Raw genomic sequence first — 20,391 nt, 5'->3', positions numbered from 1 at the left:
GAGGTAGTTTTGTAAGTGTTGCAAAAACACATAATTGGGCTTAAAGTGTTGCAACACTGAGACATAGGGCCACATTCATATGTTGATAGACAAGTAAGAGAGATTATTTCCCTTTCAAATAATGCAAACATGGACAAACAAATACATCAGGAGTAACATTGATGTCCCCTCTACACATCAAAGAACAAAAATGTATATATAAAATAAAAATAAAGTGGTTTATGAGGTCAGAATACTGCCATTGACGACCATTCATATTATGGTAAAGAAGTAAGATAGGTTATCTCTCCAAGTTAAACCAGAAAGGAGAACCAAATATTAGATGTTCTCCATACATAGAAACCCCACTAAATAGTTGATCCTTGAAAAAATATATGTTTTTGATAGCAAAATACTACAATTTGGATAGATCAATTTGTGATCAGATTCAGGATCTTAGGCGTTTGACGTTATTTCCTACTTCACAGTAGGGCTGTTTGAAAATGTAATTTGCCTTAATTAAAAATGTGTATGGGATCTGTAAATATTAATTAAATACATTATGAGTTTAGCCAAGGAGAAAGCCCTGAGCTCTGTAGGGAGAAAGGCAGGATCCATGATTGGCTGAGACAATGGAGGGAGATAATAGACTACTTTTTGGAGGACAATGCCATGCTCACTCACACGTTTACATGTGAATTCTTAAAGAAATGGGTGGGGCTAAGGCTTAAGAGGGTGTGAATTATGCTGAATGGGTGTAAACAAAGAATAGCTCTCTAGAAAGTGTGAAAATCATTCAAGGTCATTTATCTGTCTCCAAAGTGGGATAACACGTTTATCAAATTTAAAAGAAGCATAACTTTCCCATGTTTCCCCCAACTAGAGTGTATGATATACAAGTTTGAAGCTCTGAGTGTGTACTTTTATAAAATTTAAAATCTGTCACATTCAGTCAAATTGTGCTATTCCAGACAAAATTTGACTTAATTTCAGATGTACTGCATATACCATAAAACTATATATTCCATCACTTTGTAATTTTTATAGAATTTCAAAGTTTTCTTAGCACACATTTTCCTACCATTGAAGCCCAATGGAGCATTTTTGCAATGTTTCAATAAAATTGTTCTACAAACTTGAAATAAAAAAAAGGATTATTTTCATAATAAGTGGCCTTTTAGAAGTATGAGAGATTCTGGCAATAGATTCTTACCCTCCCAAATACTCCTATCCGTGTCCGATCAATGTACGGGAATGTCAACATGTATCTGAAATAAACAATATTGAGGAGAGGCCCAAGTTACAAAGCATGATATCACTCATAGAATACAGAAATATGAATACACTTCCCAAATATTGTTTAAGGTTGTTTGACAAATTCAGCTAAATAGAAAACGTGAGCAGATTGTTTAATTAGCATGTATTCTAAGGCTAATGACTTATTGTTATAGCTAGAGTTAAAACTACATTAGATTTAATGGGATCAAACTAGTACATACTCTACAGCTGTTATTTGATCCTGCACCTCTACGGTTCCCAAACGCTGGTGGACTTCATATAGAACCCTCTGGCCCAGGAAGCCACTCCCTCTGCCGTCCAGACGAGCCACGATGACGTTATCCGAGCTGACCAGAACCGAGTCCCAGTCCAGAACGAATCGGTCGCTCACTGCCTGGCCACCGGGGGAGCCATCGCTGAAAGAATAAATATAAATGTTAGAATTAAACAGCGTTGACACTTAGGACAGTCTCATTGGTTGAGGCTATCCTAATACGGGCACTGTAACGACAGTCTGGCTCTCACGCGATGGGGTTAATATCAATCATAATAGATAGGGAATACATAGATAAAAACACTTCAAACAAATGAATAGTGAGCACAGATACTGATGGAGATACGTACACTATCAATAGCAAGCCATAGTGACGCGATTCAGAAAAGTCTGGTGGGTAAGAGATCTTCAAAGGCAGATCTGAGCAGAGAAAGTAGCCATTAGCAACAACCTTAGAATAATAGCTATAGAAACTGACAGAACAAATTTGTCATTAGCCAAAATGATTGGTCTTACCAAAATGTTCCATCTGGATTGTTCTGAAATCCGTGACCTGAATCCTCTTGACCTTTAAAGCTGCCTTCAGTAAAGAGTTGTTCTCAAGTATGTAATAATCTAATAGGGGGGACAAGGTTGCATTAGTTTTAGAAGTGTTCACCATGTGGGCCACTTATCCTAGCAAGATGCAAGTGGAATTATATTAGACTTATATAAAGCATAAAGACTTCTCTTTCAAGCCTGAAATGAAATAAAAATAAACTTCAAGGCTTTCCGGCACACTTTTTAATTAGAATTTTAGTGGAGAGTTGAACACTGTCCTTGATAACCAACCAAGTGCCAATTGTTTGGCCCTTACAACAAGCCTTTGAATGGCGCATAAGACCAGATACATTGTATTTTCCAACCCAGAATAAGATGTTTGTTGGTCTACCATAAAGACATGACTGTGGTATCATCAAAACACACAAACACTGATGCCAGATGGGAATTATTTTGAACTCAACGTTGTACTTCAACTAATGTAGCCTGGGAGGGGCTGCCTGCATCTGAGTTTGACCACTGTAACATAATCAGTGTCTGCTGCATACGATTGAGTAGGTGTGCTATTGAGCTTGCCACAGCTGGCAGCGCAAATAACAGACTCATTGGCATGCAGAATGTTTTCCTTTCTCCAAAGACATCTCATGTTTACCAACAACTGCTTGTCAATGGTGGTTTTTAAAAGAAGCCCCCCTGCCATTTTCTCCACATGCAACTACAAAATGAATGCCTATTGTATCCTTCATTTCAGCCATCTGAGAGGAAACTGAATGGGAAAGAATTCATCCAGTATTTTCAATAGAAACCCCAAATCAATAGGCATCTCATTATGAAACTGCCAAAGCCCTGAAGTTCTCAGCTGTGGATTGGAAGGTCTGTCCAAATAACCCTGGGCAAATTGATTGCATTTTTTCCACTGCAGCTGTTAACATTCAAGACAAAACATTGACAGATATCCAGACATGGACAGCGTAAATGAAAATAAGGAAATTAAGACAGCAGGGGGTCGATTCGCATCAGAGACAACGAGGGTACCAGTGAGAGGGGGGCTGGTATTTTCGACAGCAAATCTTCAATATTTGAACAAAGTGAGCAATAGCTTATTTTTTATTTATTTTTACAACACTTGTTGGTTCTGGCAAAACGCCAACGTTCCGAGTTATCTCGCTAACTCCTTTAAGCAGTTTATGACATGCCCATCCGTTAAGAGAGATTAAGTTGACATCTTACTGGCATTATTGAGGCTGTGTAAGATCACAGTGGGTGCTCCGGGACCTGCGAGAAAAAAATAAAGGATTAAAAGATTTGAAATCGGTATCCTCAAATCCTTTGAATGGCTGAAGATTTACAAATTTGTGTGACATGAGTCGACAATTTAAGCTTAATTCACAAAATACCAGTTTCCGCCAAGCAATACACGTTAGAGGAGTAAGACATACAAATGCATCCTATCTGTACATAGAGAGTTACAAAAATAGCACGTCTCAAGGAGTGTAGCATAGTCACAAATACAATACAGCAGCCTTTCCAATCCCCTAGCTGCTGTCACAACCACTGTCACCACTGTTACCTCCCCTTCTTTACCTATTACAGTCAGTGGTTAAAGGTCATTCAAACTGCTTCTAATAACCCAGGCCTTTCAAATTAAGTCAATTATATTCTGCGCCCATTGGAAGACACCCAATCTGAGGTTAATAAGATACAGCGGATACCTCAGCGTCCCAACCCTCCACAAATCACTCATACAGCACCTATCAGATCTGTTCACTCAGGCTAGGCCTTCCATTTGAATAATACTAGCCGAGGTAATGGTGATTTAACAGCCACACACTGTTGCCAGGAATGGTAAACATATGTGGCTATTAAAGCCCAACACGGATCAATGAAGAGGAAGCATAGTTTCATTTTCACCACTTAGAGCGAGTTTTATCATGCCTTACAAGGTTGTTGTTTTTATTAGAAAATATAATAAGAGATCATTCACAACAATGCAGCATTAAAACATTTGAGGAGCATTGGCTCTCAAGGATATTGCAAACTCAGCAAATGAAAAGGGCTGCCGTTGTGGCACTTGTGTCACACAGAGAAATGGTTTTGAATCTGTGTACCTGCTCGACAATGGTAATGATATCCATTGCGTTTAATGGAGGGAATTAACTAGCTTTAATACATTTAATGAGGAAAGTGGTCATGACAAGCTGCTTGGTTTTTATTGAATTTAGCCTTATCCTCAGATGATGTGCATTGTGTTTATAGCTCACAAACAGGATGGTAAATTTTGTCCATTAACTCATAGTACACAAGACAAACGCACCCAAGCATACAGTAAGCACATTTGGTTAAAACAAACCCAAACAATAATCAACCGTGGTGGCAATAAACTCCTTTTAATGCGCTACGCATGGCACGATAACACCACCTAAAGCAATTATACACAACAGAGCGGCACATTTTATTTTATGCTCCTTATTTGGAATTGTTTGATAGTCTTTCTACACTAAATGTTCAATAATGACAGATTGCCAAAGGCAAACTCCTGACATCTGTCAAATGGGTTGTGACTCACAGGGCCAATGACACAAAATCGTTGACTAAATTGGAACTATACACTGAGTGTACAAAACATTGCTCTTTCCATGACATAGAATGACCAGGTGAATCCAGGTGAAAGCTACTGTATGATCCCTTATTGATGCCACATGTTAAATCCACTTCAATCAGTGTAGATGAAGGGGAGGAGAAATGTTAAAGAAGGATTTTTAAGCCTTGAGACAATTGATACATGGATTGTGTATGTGTGCTATTCAGAGGGTGAATGGGCAAGACAAAATATTTAAGTGCCTTTGAACGGGGTATGGTAGTATGTGCCAGGCGCACCAGTTGAAGTGTGTCAAGAACTGCAACGCTACTGGGTTTTTCACACTCAACAGTTTCCTGTGTATCAAGAATGGTCCACCACCCAAAGCACTTCCAGCCAACTTGACACAACTGTGGGAAGCATTGGAGTCAACATGGGCCAGCACCCCTGTGGAACTCTTTCGACACTTTGTAGAGTCCATGCCTCAATGAATTGAGGCTGTTCGGATGGCGAAAGGGGCTGCAACTCAATATTAGGAAGGTGTTTCTCAAGTTAGTTTTCATATTATTTCATATTAGACACTTCATCACAACAAGATAATTTACTCTACACGCACAAATAAGAGATAATTCCCAGCACACATTGCAAGAACTCCCCCTGGCAATGACATGTGTCTCTGGCCTTTTAAAGAAAAGGTTCACCCATTTTGAATGTTATATTGTTTTTGTGCATTCCTGAGTGATGTTTTATCGATTTCCTGTGTCATTCCATGTTTTTATGTGTATCTGAGTTATTGGCATTCAAGCAGGCAGAAATCCGGCCGGTATGACGTAGCACTGTGATGAAGTCGCTCTCACTACACTGGAAGTTAATAGGAATAAGATTTTAGATGGCGAAAACGTATATCATACACATGTCAAATTTCAATACTGGCCGAGTCATAACTCGGGAGGATGTTTTCTCTCGAATGAGCCATTGATCATATTTCTGTGATATTCCTACCTCGAGAAATGTTTCATTTAACGGAGGGTCTAGCACATTTTTCCTATTTGTCTGCCTCTTTAGTCCAGGGTGCAATGCATGGTGCCGTTGCCAGATATATAATAGAAAGGAAATAGGAATCCAATGGATGAAGGAACACATAACTCCCCACCCAGCAGACTGTCGACCAATCGTGTTCACGTTGTCATGCTGTGTCACGCAGTTGCTAAACTAATCGTCACGCAATCCCTTCTCAAAGTCAGTGTAGATGTTGAGAAATGTGCCTATTTTCCCCGAAAGTACGTAATGTAACGATTCCAAAGCTATATGATATTACAGATAGGAAGTTAATTATCTCACATCTCTGAAATTATTTGTAATGTTGCACTTCTTGTTGACATAATTTGTGCAAATGAAACATTTGTTCACAAAAATGAGTGTTATTTAACACTGTAAATTAAAGGAATGAGTAGTTTTGGGTGGAGTTTTCCTTTAAGAGAACAACAGTTTAAAACTTTTGACAAAGTCATACCTTAATGAAATGGAAAAACATTTGCATAAATAACTATTGCTCCTAGCACAGTTTGTTAGATGGAGTGCTGAATATGCTTTGTCACTATATACAGTATATATAATATACAGTGGGGGAAAAAAGTATTTAGTCAGCCACCAATTGTGCAAGTTCTCCCACTTAAAAAGATGAGAGAGGCCTGTAATTTTCATCATAGGTACACGTCAACTATGACAGACAAAATGAGAAAAAAGATTCCAGAAAATCACATTGTAGGATTTTTAATGAATTTATTTGCAAATTATGGTGGAAAATACGTATTTGGTCAATAACAAAAGTTTCTCAATACTTTGTTATATACCCTTTGTTGGCAATGACACAGGTCAAACGTTTTCTGTAAGTCTTCACAAGGTTTTCACACACTGTTGCTGGTATTTTGGCCCATTCCTCCATGCAGATCTCCTCTAGAGCAGTGATGTTTTGGGGCTGTCGCTGGGCAACACAGACTTTCAACTCACTCCAAAGATTTTCTATGGGGTTGAGATCTGGAGACTGGCTAGGCCACTCCAGGACCATGAAATGCTTCTTACGAAGCCACTCCTTCGTTGCCCGGGCGGTGTGTTTGGGATCATTGTCATGCTGAAAGACCCAGCCACGTTTCATCTTCAATGCCCTTGCTGATGGAAGGAGGTTTTCACTCAAAATCTCACGATACATGGCCCCCTTCATTCTTTCCTTTACACGGATCAGTCGTCCTGGTCCCTTTGCAGAAAAACAGCCCCAAAGCATGATGTTTCCACCCCCATGCTTCACAGTAGGTATGGTGTTCTTTGGATGCAACTCAGCATTCTTTGACCTCCAAACACGACGAGTTTAGTTTTTACCAAAAAGTTCTATTTTGGTTTCATCTGACCATATGACATTCTCCCAATCCTCTTCTGGATCATCCAAATGCACTCTAGCAAACTTCAGATGGGCCTGGACATGTACTGGCTTAAGCAGGGGGACACGTCTGGCACTGCAGGATTTGAGTCCCTGGCGGCGTAGTATGTTACTGATGGTAGGCTTTGTTACTTTGGTCCCAGCTCTCTGCAGGTCATTCACTAGGCCCCCCCGTGTGGTTCTGGGATTTTTGCTCACCGTTCTTGTGATCATTTTGACCCCACGGGGTGAGATCTTGCGTGGAGCCCCAGATCGAGGGAGATTATCAGTGGTCTTGTATGTCTTCCATTTCCTAATAATTGCTCCCACAGTTGATTTCTTCAAACCAAGCTGCTTACCTATTGCAGATTCAGTCTTCCCAGCCTGGTGCAGGTCTACAATTTTGTTTCTGGTGTCCTTTGACAGCTCTTTGGTCTTGGCCATAGTGGAGTTTGGAGTGTGACTGTTTGAGGTTGTGGACAGGTGTCTTTTATACTGATAACAAGTTCAAACAGGTGCCATTAATACAGGTAACGAGTGGAGGACAGAGGAGCCTCTTAAAGAAGAAGTTACAGGTCTGTGAGAGCCAGAAATCTTGCTTGTTTGTAGGTGACCAAATACTTATTTTCCACCATAATTTGCAAATAAATTCATAAAAAATCCTACAATGTGATTTTCTGGATTTTTTTTCCTCAATTTGTCTGTCATAGTTGACGTGTACCTATGATGAAAATTACAGGCCTCTCTCATCTTTTTAAGTGGGAGAACTTGCACAATTGGTGGCTGACTAAATACTTTTTTCCCCACTGTATATCCCTAGTATAAAATGACATACTGGTTGTGTCTCTAACATATCTCTTCAGTGTATGATTAGGAGCCGGTTGTGTTATCTTTTAGCATTACTATCCTTATATCAAATTGGTTTTTGTTGGATTGGCTATTCTATGACAGCATATGATATACCTTACAGGGAAATAGTGAGCAGTTAGAGGGAATGATGTACTTTGGCTGGATCTTATAATTTATCTTAGATGTACTGTATCTCTGATCATGAATCTAAGTCTAAGCGGATGATGCATTGGTTGGGTTTAACAAATGGCCTAGCAGGCATACCTTCACAGTTTAGAATAATGAATGGCTGGTTGAAATTGGTCCCTAATGTCTTTAAATTACCTCTCAAAGAAAGTTGATGCTTTGGTTTTCTAAACTCTATCAATATGTATCTGGCTTCAACAAAGACAGATGAGGGGTGCTAGCATGTATATCAATATTAGCCTTCAGAATGATGCACTGCTTGTGTTAGAATTTAGCTTAGCTGACTAACTTTTACAGTGTAAAATGACATGTTTACTTTGCATTGGCCTGCTAGTGCTATCTTGGTGGTAGAGAGTGGAATCCAATGCACTGAGTTAGCATTTAGCTAACTCAGCATTTAGCTTGGCTAGCTTACCTTTACAGTGGAGGATGATATGCTGATCACTGGGGCTTATCTCAGCATTGAAGAACAGACAGTGGGCCTTATTTAGCTCACACGTCAGACAGTGTCGAGGGAACAACCCCACAGTCTTCACACTGAAAGGAAGGGGAAGACGGAAGATTAGGCGACCGTTTTAACATCCACTGCAAACCCTAAAGAACAGGCCTATAGAGTATCTAGCACCTGTGGTGTTTGCAGTTGGCACATTATATTTACACTCTACAGAAATGAGGAGACAAGCAATGTTGAGGTTGGGAGTTTCACGTCATTGGTTCACCTGAAAGCATTTTAAATGTAATTAAGCTGATTCTGCCTTATCAAAAGAGCAGCTGAATTTGGAAATGGTTTGTTGAAATTTTGTATTATCATAACCTAATTTGCCTGTGCAACCTCCATACTCTTTATAAGACAAGTATCATCCAGTGTACACAATCTTACATCAGTGTCTCTATATTTCTGTAAGTACAAAACCTCAGATGTGTACTGTTGTTATGAACTGTTCTTCACAGAAGGAAAATGACAGGAGATGAGAGGGACTGTAAATCAAAGGGGAGCTGTCAAAAACAAGATTTATGACAGGTTGGTAAATGAGTCACCTGAAAAGCTGTCTTCTTCGCGGTGAGCCTTCAGTGCTGAGGAAATATCTGTATAGAAAAAACAAACAAGTTAATTGGGTCTCAAAGAAAACCGGTGGCCTTTGCTAACAAGGTTATGCCTTAAATACACTCTCAAGCTGAGCTTTGTGCCTGCAACATGTCATATTTAGATGAGAAATAAACCTGATACTTTCAAATAAGCAGCATTTGTCTGTATACTTCATATGCAAATTAATGCAAATGACATTCAGTCTTGAGGCAATATGCATGAGGTTTATTAGTGTCAAGTTGAGAAGAGAAAAATCTGCCTATCAAGCTACAATAACATGCTAATACAGGTACTTCACAGTTTCACGCTCAAGGTTCTATGTTTTATGATGCAAGATGCAATGTCAATTCTTAAGCCTCCTTTTCCCACCATGCACTATGGTGTGCGGTCTGTGATTTGCAGTTACATTGGTCTGAGAATTTGATTTGGAATGTACCTGACACCACAACTCTTACAAGAGTAATGACACAAAGCCCCTCATAACATACATTTACATTTACATTTTAGTCATTTAGCAGACGCTCTTATCCAGAGCGACTTACAAATTGCTGCATTCACCTTATGATAGCCAGTGGGACAACCACTTTACAATATATAAAATATATATATAAAACATTTTTTTTTTGGGGGGGGGGGTGGGGTAGGGGGAGGGTAGAAGGATTACTTTTATCCTATCCCAGGTATTCCTTAAAGAGGTGGGGTTTCAAGTGTCTCCGGAAGGTGGTGAGTGACTCCGCTGTCCTGGCGTCGTGAGGGAGCTTGTTCCACCATTGGGGTGCCAGAGCAGCGAACAGTTTTGACTGGGCTGAGCGGGAACTGTGCTTCCGCAGAGGTAGGGGGGCCAGCAGGCCAGAGGTGGATGAACGCAATGCCCTCGTTTGGGTGTAGGGACTGATCAGAGCCTGAAGGTACGGAGGTGCCGTTCCCCTCACAGCTCCGTAGGCAAGCACCATGGTCTTGTAGCGATGTGGGCTTCAACTGGAAGCCAGTGGAGTGTACAATCAAGTTCACTGTGATAACAATTTTTTTTGTATGTTTCTGCTGTCATCAACTCCTCTACAGCATTCATTCATCAGTCCATACATGCATATAATGTGATCTGTCGACCAGACTAGCTTCTGCATATGTACGAGATACCTTTGTGTCAAGAACTGATGAGAAATGTGATGAATTATGATGAATGTCATTTTATAGTCGATGCAGGCATTATTGCATATGGGACTCATATCAACATAGCTCCAGATGCCCAACTGTCTGTCACCTATCCATATAAGACTAATACACAGTGAGGTCCAAAAGTATTTAGACAGTGACACATTGGTCACACTTTATTTGGATAGTTCGGATAGTCCATCAGTAGATGCTCTACAGATGATCATACTATCAAAAAATTATCTGTTGATAAGAAACTGCTTGCCAGATTCACGGTTAGGGTTAGGTTTAGAATAAGGGTTAGGGTAAGGGTTAAGTTTAGGGGTTAGGATAAGGGTTAAGGTTAGGACTAAGGTTAGGGTTAGTAGATAGTTAGTTGAAATGTTACTGATAGTCTGTAGATAGTCAGTAGAGCATCTACAGATGGACTATCCAAAACATGTGTTACCAACAAATGTTTTGTTGTTTTGTCTCTGTACTCCACCACTTTGGATTTGAAAAATATACAATGACTATGAGGTTAAAGGGAACATATTTTGGTATTGTTTTCATTAGTCCACTGATGATACAGTCCCAAAATGTTTTGCATGTCAGCAGTCAAGTTGTCAAGATATTGGACTTTCAAGAAGCAAAGTGTCACCGGCCACATCATCATGATGATGTAAAAAGTTAGAGGCATAAATATCATACCCCCCCAAAATGCTAACCTCCCTTGTTATTGGTAATGGTGAGAGGTTAGCATGTCTTGGGGGTATGATCTTTGTGCCGCTGTACCTTTCTCATTCATTATTATTCACGTTTCATTCAGGATTATCCGTAATCATGGTAGCATCCACATTAATGTAGAATTATTCAGAACAGTGGCGATCAGTGCCGTTTATGATGAGGGAGGACACATATTTTTTTATGAGCATGGCCTTACTTCTATTACAGCATGTTGGATGACTGTCATTCATATTCCATTAACCCAGTTCAATGTAACATCTATATGTTTAGGCTACTACATGATACTCTAATTTTCTCTATACCCATCATGACGTTGCTATAACCTAGCCTATGAATGAAAGTTTACAACGCACACAGGTCGAGAAAAATGTGAGATGACAGACAGTGACACATGGACAGACAGTGACACATTCAATACCGCCTTGCACACTCTTGTCTGCATCTAGCTTATCTAGGGTGTAATCATTAGTCCAACAGTTGCAAACGAGAGTTTCTATTGGACAAATTCAGGTATTTTTATCCCCGTTTTGTTTGCTTCCGTTCAAGAAACGTTTTTCAACAGAATCAGCGTAATGAAAACACCCCTGATCACGCATAAACACAGTTCACTTTCATAGCAGCCACGTTGTATTCCTTCTCGCCTCTATGCACTCTCCTCCCGTCACCTTTTCCCTTAGTTTGTGGACCTCAATGAACAACACATCAGCTGTATGTGACCAGGCGAAGAAACCTTTCCAAGCCAAACAATAATAATAATAATAATAATAATATGCCATTTAGCAGACGCTTTTATCCAAAGCGACTTACAGTCATGCGTGCATACATTTTTTTTTGTGTATCATGTCATAACCATGTCATAACCGCTACACACAGCCTATATCGTTGTCCCTATAGTAGCTAAAGTAACGTCATAGTCAACATAGCTAATAGAACTAATGCGTCAGTAAACACGCTACAATCATGCAGTAACGTTACAGTGTATAGTCAGTAAGCAGTTACAACGGCGGGCACCGGTGGCAATAAATTAGTTAAACCAAAAGCTTACCTTGACTTGGAAGAGTTCCAGTGTTGTGTTGATTAGTCACAGCCAGCTAGCTAACATAGCATCCCTCTGTTTGAGCCAGGTGTTTGAGAAACTAAACTAGCCAGCTGCATTTGCTAGCTAAGTAAGAGAAACTTAAAGTGAAAAAAAATGACACACTCTCTCTCTCTCTCTCTCTCTCTCTTGCTTCTCCTTCATTTCTGAAGAAATTAATTTGTTGAAAATTGTTAAACTATTGTCTTTCTCTCTCTTTGAGTCAACTACTCACCACATTTTATGCACTGCAGTGCTAGCTAGCTGTAGTTTATGCGTTCAGTACTAGATTAATTTCTGATCCTTTGATTGGGTGGACAACATGTCAGTTCATGCTGCAAGAGCCCTGATAGGTTGGAGGACGTCCTCCAGAAGTTGTCATAATTACTGTGTAAGTCTATGGAAGGGGGTGAAAACCAAGAACCTCCTAGGTTTTGTATTGAAATCAATGTACCAAGAGGAGGATGGAAGCTAGTTGTCCTCCGGGTACACCATGGTGTTACCCTACAGAGTGCTGTTGAGGCTACTGTAGACCTTAATTGCTAAACAGTGTTGGTGACGTGAATATATTTAGTATAGTTTTATCTAAAAAGGATAACTTTTTCAATGTTTTACCATTTAAAAAAAATGAAATTCACTGAGGAGGATGGTCCTTCCCTTCCTCCTCTGAGGAGCCTTCACTGATTCAGAAACATATTCTGTTCTTATTTACAAGTAAAGTGACTTCAAAATGACACAATACATTATTTACCATTAATTTCTATTGGGCACAAAATAATCTGAAAAATAACCAAAACAAACTGCAACAAGTTTGTAGAGTCACAAGCTTGATGTAGTCATTGCGTGTTAGGAATATGGGGACAAAAATATTAAACTTTTGACTACTTTAATACACATAAGTACTTTTGATTCCATTAAATGGGGGGACTATGTACAAAGAGTGCTGTAATTTCTAAACAGTTCACCCAATATGGATGAAAATAGCCTCAAATTTAAGCTGACAGTCCGCACTTTAATCATAGTCATTGCATTATTTCAAATCCAAAGTGCTGGAGTACAGAGCCAAAGCAAAAAAAAGTGTCACTGTCCAAATACTTTTGTACCTCACTGTATATGCTAAATACCTGAATCCTCATTATTGATTTATTATGCACAGTTCAGAAGAGACACTCACATGTTGTCGTTGCTCTCATCATAGGCCAGGATCTTAGTTACTTCCCAGTTCCCTGATGTTAGATGGCGGACCTCATTTTGATCTGCTCTGAACTGGAGGAAGGAAGGAGACAAGAAACAGGAAATAAGCTATTATGAGAGTGATCTACAATATCTATTTTAAAAAAGCCTTCCTGTTTTCAGTCATCACATCATCCTCATCAAGATCATCATCATCATAATCATTGTTTGTCTGGAAGTCGTCCTCAGTACTGTAGCTATGGTCACTAGCAAGGTTTGCAATTTGATGTCGTTGAAGCCACTTTCATTGAGTCATCACATAATACATTTGCAAAAAAGTACAGTGGCCATTGAGAGATGATGCTAACCACTATGGGCACACAGTAATAACCCTCACTTGTGATGTAACCATGGAAATATTACCCTCACCCCGGTGGAAACTATGGTAACAGAACACTTTGAGAGGTAACCATGGTGACATGAGTGACCCTCATCAGTGATGTAACCATGGCGACATGACCCTAATACCTGTGTGGTGAACATGGCGATGTGATGGAACTCTCCACGCCCGCCTTGCTTGACGGGCACCGTCAGGAAGAATATGCTGCCGTCCCTGGAGAACACTGGTTCCTGGTTCTGCCGAAACAAACACAGCAACACATTTTTTTTTCTAGTGTTATGACGTCATTACATGATCACAGATTGTGTAAAATACACTAGTAATATACAGATGTAAGATCATAATTTAAGCCAGTTTGCTACAGCAGGAAAATAATCCTGCAGCAAAAGGAAATATGAATTATTATGTGGATTATAATTCATGGTATTTTCTGTAGGGATTGATACATTTTCCGTTAGGGCAAATCAAGTCTGACATTTCTAAGTGAAATTACAAACTTTAGAAGCATTTTTTAAACTCAAATGCACTAAAAGTTTGCAGTTCCTGCTGTGCAGGAAAATTCTCAGCAACAAAAGAGTCATCAAATTAAGATCCTACATCGGTACAAGTGTAATGGCAATTTAGGCCATTCACTACTATGAGTGCACAATAAAGATCTATTGAATAAGATTGAATGGAACTTTGATTTGATAGGTTTGACCATGACTGACTTTACAGAAGTAAAGATTTTTTACCTGTTTTGAAAGCCAGAGCTCTGAGGCCTCCTCATGCCTCTGAAATAGAAAGGCCAAAATGTTAACAGTTAATATTATGTCCCGATTTATAATATGTCCCATATTACATCCCAACCTACTTCAGAAAACCTGAATAGCTGTGGAGCCTGGTTGGAATTAAGCATCCCAAAAAGACAGCCCAAAGTCCTTCAAAATCACTCAATTCACTTTCTTCCCCAATACTTTAACTCTAAAAGCACCAACATATTTCAACCCCTAAAAGTACCAAAAGGGGTATCCCCCCCTTTCTGTCAAACTCTAACGCTTAATATTTTATTAACAATTTTTAACATAAGTAAATAGTTTAAATTCCCCAAAATAAGAATACATAAAAAAATTGTCATACATTTATAGTCAAATGTTATTTTTAACAGATATTTTGATCAATTTCATCCACAGCCACTTGTTATGAACATTTGTCTGTTATTTATTCAACGTGTTGTGTTTCTGTGATGCTCAGAGGCTGATAAATTGGCAATTGAGCTAATCTGAGATACCGGTAGGACCTAAAATGTCCACCGATATGTTCGATTTAGACAATATGGTGCCATCAGACGTTTAGCTCTAACTTTGGAACGCTATGGGCAATCAACTCAGTTCCAATTGCATCTGAAAGATGAGACTCTCAACTTGTTCTAGAGAAATAGACCGAAAGCTAAATATGTATTAACATTTTTTACATTTGGTGCTTTTTTCACAAAGTTTAGTATTGATTCCGCATTTTCAGCCAATTTTCATTCTAGCGCGCATCGCTAGAATACAAAAGACGGATTATGTTTCATTACTCCATATTAACACAAAAATCCAGATAAATGTAGGGTTTTTTGTTACAAGTAACAACTTGCTTGACCGAGTATAAAAAAAAGGTTTAGACATTTTTTTGACCCCCTGTTTGTGCTTTTAGGGTTAAAATGCCAATGGGGAAATCCGGAATCTGTGCTCTTTAATTTAAGGACAAAAGCCTTGGCAGACAAATTGAGTCTGCACCCAGGCGGAGCCGCTCCTTGGCTGAAGCGTCTGTTTGTTTATGGTCCAGCTGTCTGTGGGGCCTGACCTTGGGACAGTCGAACTGGACCGTGTCCCATAGACTCCCATGTTTCCCCACACGGGGACCACAGCTCTGCACTTTTCCAGACACAGCTTATAATAACACTGTGCAATCATTGCCATCAAAACAAATAGTGGGAAGAATAAATATTTACTTAATGAAAACAGTTTGCTGAGATGATCATTCAATAAAGGCTTCCCAGTTGAAAGTAATATAATAATTAATATGACTTATAGTGTGTGTTTATCTGATAAATGCCACAAGATAATATTTGTATTCAAAGTGGTGGATAAACAGAATAAGAAAAAGTGCATTAACATACTGTACACCCCTCCACAAGTGCCCTTCAGCATGCATAGTAAAAAGCACACAAAAACAGCAGAACAGCTGATAAAGTACTGTCAGATGAGGCATTCGAGTCAACAATCTCTTTCCCTTTGGTAGCATACTGTAGCAGTAATAAAGTCAATGCATTGTCTGCTCTGTCCTCCCACTGACTCAATAACTGAATGACCCCCCCAGGGGGAGTGTGACCTAGTCTCAACATTACCAAGCCCCCCACCCCCTACCCAGCATGCCTCTCACCTTAACACAGGCCCCCGTGGTGGTCTCACACACGGTCAGGATGGACACATTCTGGGCACGGTTCATCCACCTGACCGTCGTCTTGGTTTTACTGATCCAATTGACCATGGCCACATAGTGCTCCCTACGAGAGAGAACGGACAGAAGTTGTTATTATCTTCAACATGTACCATGACCTTGTCTCTCCAAATAGTGAACTTCCCAAGATTTGTTTGAATTATTCCAGGCAGTAAATCACACCTTAGTTTGAGGCTGTCTGGTGGTGTGAGCTCCTGTGTGTGTGTCGGCCCGTACAGATTCACCACGTATAACTTCACTGTGGGGTTGGGTTGGCCAGCCTGAAAACAGAGTCAGTCTTTTAGATATTGTAGCACCATTACACATTATGAATCACAGATTAAAAACACCACACGAAACCAATCACTATATCAACTAAACAAATAATTGAATAATTACATTGTAGTTATGTAGAGCAATATTATACTGTATATGTAGCTACCAACATAAACAAACAACTTCAAAACATCCCCAAACAATGGATGATAATAATAACACATTAGAATCATTGAACACATGCCCTAACAATGAATAATAATAATAACACATTAGAATATTTGAACACATGCCCTAACAATGAATAATAATAATAATGCATTAGAATCATTGAACACATGCCCTAACAATGAATAATAATAATAATAACACATTAGAATCATTGAACACATGCCCTAACAATGAAAAATAATAATAACACATTAGAATCATTGAACACATGTCCTAACAATGAATAATAGATATGTCTTTACACATTACAACGCATAACATGACCTATTTTTATCTAATGGTGATACAAATGTTCATGGTTATGAAACAAAATGAGAAAAACAGCATGACTAAAGTTATCACCTAATTTACACGCAGCACTGTATTTAGCCTAACCATGTTTAAATACGAATAAGAATCACAAAGGTTGGCCTTGAACAATGCATGAAGATATGAACCAAAGCCTGTCTAAGCCCCCATAGAGACTGAATAGTCCTCTTATAGGCACTGCTATAGCACAGTATCCTATTGACCTTTTCTAATGCTAATCCTCCCTAATAGTGTAGCAGTGCTTTTTCTACATTCAGTGTCACATTCACTGTTGGCACTCAAGCCTAAATGCCATATGCCAAGCTCTACTGGTTCTCACCCTTGGTATGGATTCTGCCACTTCTAGTTTAACCTTGGGCCAAGAACACATGGCCGGATTGGCCTCACACTGGCCCACAGTGCTGTGTTGCGAGAGGCTGACCTAAAGCAGGAAGAGGGATCGCTTATGTATCCTCAGTTTTCTAAATATCACTATAGAAACAGAGGACACAGGGTTTGCGTCCCAAACGGTACCCTATTCCTTTTATATTGCATTACTGGTACCCATAGGCCCCTGGTCAAAAGTAGTGCACTATATAGGGAAAAGGGTATAAATTGGGACACACACAGGACTGGGGGAACAACAGACATCTGGTGGGGAGTTTTAGTCTTAATTGCTGCAGGAAAGGGACACTGTTTGGATGGATCTTCCTGTACCTTGAAGTACAGACATGCTGTGGGTCTTATTCAATCAGGATGGTGACCATGAGTTCCAGGGGTTAGGCGAAAGAACATTGTTTCATCGCTGCTTGATCGAAGTTTAAAATTATAGTGATACGCTAATGGGTTTTGTTGTTTTAAACTGTAAATAACTCAAGTACATTTAAGTGTGATTTATTTCTAAAAGCTCAAGAGGAATGTTGATTTGTCTTACTCCCGAAACCCAGTTTGTGGTTTTGATTGAATGACAAGAGATATAATTAATCTCACTGTAATCTCAGATTAGTCAGAGTTAGGCCAATTTGTTTCATTCCACCAATCGAAGCTAGATAGGTGGGTGGCAGCAGACAATGTACTGTACATCATCTCAGGTTAAGGCTATTGCTTACCTTAGGGTAGGGGTATTGCTTTCCTTTGGGGTATGAAGCGCCAGTGAAGCGAGGAAGGGCCATATTGGGCACCAGAGTGTCATTGAGGACCAGGAAGGCCAACCTCTCTCCATCCGGTGACCACCAGTGTGCTATATGGGACTGGAGAATCTCCTCTATAAAGAGGCACAAGGAATACATAGGAAATACATTGCAGATCTCTAGAAAATGATATACAGTACCTTCAGAAAGTATTCATACCCCTTGACTTATTCCAAAATAAATTGTGTTACAGCCTGAATTCAAAATTGATTAAATATTATGTTTTTCTCACCCATCTACACACACACACACACAATAATGACAAAGTGAAAACATGTTTTTAGAAATGTTTGCATTTCATTTATTTTTTTATACAGAAATATCTCATTTACATAATTATTCACACCCCTGAGTCGGCAGGTAGCTTAGTGGTTAAGAGCATTGTGCCAGTAACCGAATGGTCGCTTGTTCTAATCCCCGAGCCGACTAGGTGAAAAATCTGTCGATGTGCCCTTGAGCAAGGCACTTAACCCTAATTGCTCATGTAAGTCACTCTGGATAAGAGTGTCTGCTAAAATGTAAAATACTTTGTAGAAGCACATTTGGCAGCGATTACAGCTGTGAGTCTTTCAGGGTAAGTCTCTAAGAGTTTTCCACACCTGGATTGTGCAACATTTGGCCAAAATTATTTTCAATGTAAATAGTCTGGGTGGCCATTTCATTAATTGTTCAGCAGTCTTATGGCTTGGGGGTAGAAGCCGTTAAGGAGCCTTTTGGACCTAGACTTGGCACTCCGGTACCAGAGAAAACAGTTTTATGACTTGGGTGACTGGAGTCTTTGACAATTTTTGGGGCCTTCCTCTGTGCCTAGTATATAGGTCCTGGATGGCAGGAAGCTTGGCCCCAGTGATGTATTGGGCCGTATGCACTACCCTCTGTAGCGCCTTACGGTCGGATGCCGAGCAGTTGCCATACCAGGTGGTGATGCAACCAGTCAAGATGCTCTCGATGATGCAGCTGTAGAACTTTATGAGGATCTGGGGACTCATGCCAAATCTTTTCAATCTCCTGAGGGGGAAAAGGCATTGTCGTGCCCTCTTCACAACTTTCTTGGTGTGTTTGGACCATGATAGTTTGTTGGTGATATAGACACCAAGGAACTTGAAACTCTCAACCCACTCCACTACAGTCCCGTTGATGTGAATGGGGGCTTGTTCGGCCCTCCTTTTACTCTAGTCCACGTTCAGCTCCTTTGTCTTGCTTATGTTGAGGGAGAGGTTGTTGTCCTGGCACCCCACTGCCAGGTCTATGACCTCCTCCCTATCGTTGTCGGTGATCAGGCCTACCACTGTTGTGTCGTCAGCAAATGTAATGATGGTATTGGAATCGTGCTTGGCCACGCAGTCGTGGGTGAACAGGGAATACTTATTTTCCACCATAATTTGCAAATAAATTCATAAAAAATCCTACAATGTGATTTTCTGGATTTTTTTCTCTCAATTTGTCTGTCATAGTTGACGTGTACCTATGATGAAAATTACAGGCCTCTCTCATCTTTTTAAGTGGGAGAACTTGCACAATTGGTGGCTGACTAAATACTTTTTTCCCCCACTGTAGGTGCCCTTCTTTGCAAGGAATTGGAAAACCTCCCTGGTCTTTGTGGTTGAATCTGTGTTTGAAATTCACTGCTCGACTGAGGGACCTTACAGATAATTGTATGTGTGCGGTACAGAGATGAGGTAGTCATTCAAAAATCATGTTAAGCACTATTATTGCACACAGAGTTCATGCAATTTATTATGTGACTTGTTAAGCACATTTTTGCTAGTGAACTTATTTAGGCTTGCCATAACAAAGGGGTTGAATACTTACTGACTCAAGACATTTCAGCTTTTCACTTTTAATTAATTAGTGAACATTCTGAAAAACATAATTCCACTTTGACATTATGGGGCATTGTGTGTAACAAAATCCCAGTTTAATCCATTTTAAATTCAGGCTGTAACAGAACAAAATGCAGACAAAGTCAAGGGGTGTGAATACTTTTAGAAGGCACTGTATTCTCCAACAAAATGGCCATATGGTAGTGTTAGGGCTGGACTAAATCCGTATCACAGAAGTATTGCGTAAGATCCACATTATAGCACAGTTTAAATGTAAAGGCAACGTTCCCTCATTCACGGTAAATGCTGCATATGGAAATGTAGGGTGAAAACACCTTGAGATAATAGTTGATATTATAATTTTTCCTGAAGTTTCCATCTGTACTGTTCCATATGAGAAGGCCATATGC

The 20,391-nt window shown here is 39.7% G+C and overlaps 1 protein-coding gene across 2 annotated transcripts in view; it reads right to left on the bottom strand.

Moving 5' to 3' along the window:
- LOC121550489 (inactive dipeptidyl peptidase 10) overlaps nucleotides 1-20,391 on the bottom strand; it is a 382,617-nt gene that overhangs the window by 6,733 nt on the left and 355,493 nt on the right. For both annotated transcript variants that reach the window (XM_041862762.2, XM_041862770.2), the window contains exons 9-21: nucleotides 18,078-18,232; nucleotides 16,357-16,454; nucleotides 16,117-16,240; nucleotides 14,445-14,483; nucleotides 13,839-13,946; nucleotides 13,312-13,403; nucleotides 9,136-9,183; nucleotides 8,513-8,634; nucleotides 3,302-3,346; nucleotides 2,048-2,146; nucleotides 1,882-1,951; nucleotides 1,479-1,673; nucleotides 1,193-1,247 (exon numbers count right to left, since the gene is read on the bottom strand). In XM_041862762.2, coding sequence (XP_041718696.1) covers nucleotides 1,193-1,247; nucleotides 1,479-1,673; nucleotides 1,882-1,951; nucleotides 2,048-2,146; nucleotides 3,302-3,346; nucleotides 8,513-8,634; nucleotides 9,136-9,183; nucleotides 13,312-13,403; nucleotides 13,839-13,946; nucleotides 14,445-14,483; nucleotides 16,117-16,240; nucleotides 16,357-16,454; nucleotides 18,078-18,232 — 1,250 coding nt within the window. The remainder of the gene's footprint in view (nucleotides 1-1,192; nucleotides 1,248-1,478; nucleotides 1,674-1,881; nucleotides 1,952-2,047; nucleotides 2,147-3,301; nucleotides 3,347-8,512; nucleotides 8,635-9,135; nucleotides 9,184-13,311; nucleotides 13,404-13,838; nucleotides 13,947-14,444; nucleotides 14,484-16,116; nucleotides 16,241-16,356; nucleotides 16,455-18,077; nucleotides 18,233-20,391) is intronic.

Source organism: Coregonus clupeaformis, chromosome 4 (assembly GCF_020615455.1).
Source record: "Coregonus clupeaformis isolate EN_2021a chromosome 4, ASM2061545v1, whole genome shotgun sequence".
Lineage (NCBI taxonomy): Eukaryota > Metazoa > Chordata > Actinopteri > Salmoniformes > Salmonidae > Coregonus > Coregonus clupeaformis.
The sequence above is the reverse complement of the archived record's forward strand: the minus strand, read 5'-3'. Positions and strand labels throughout refer to the sequence as shown.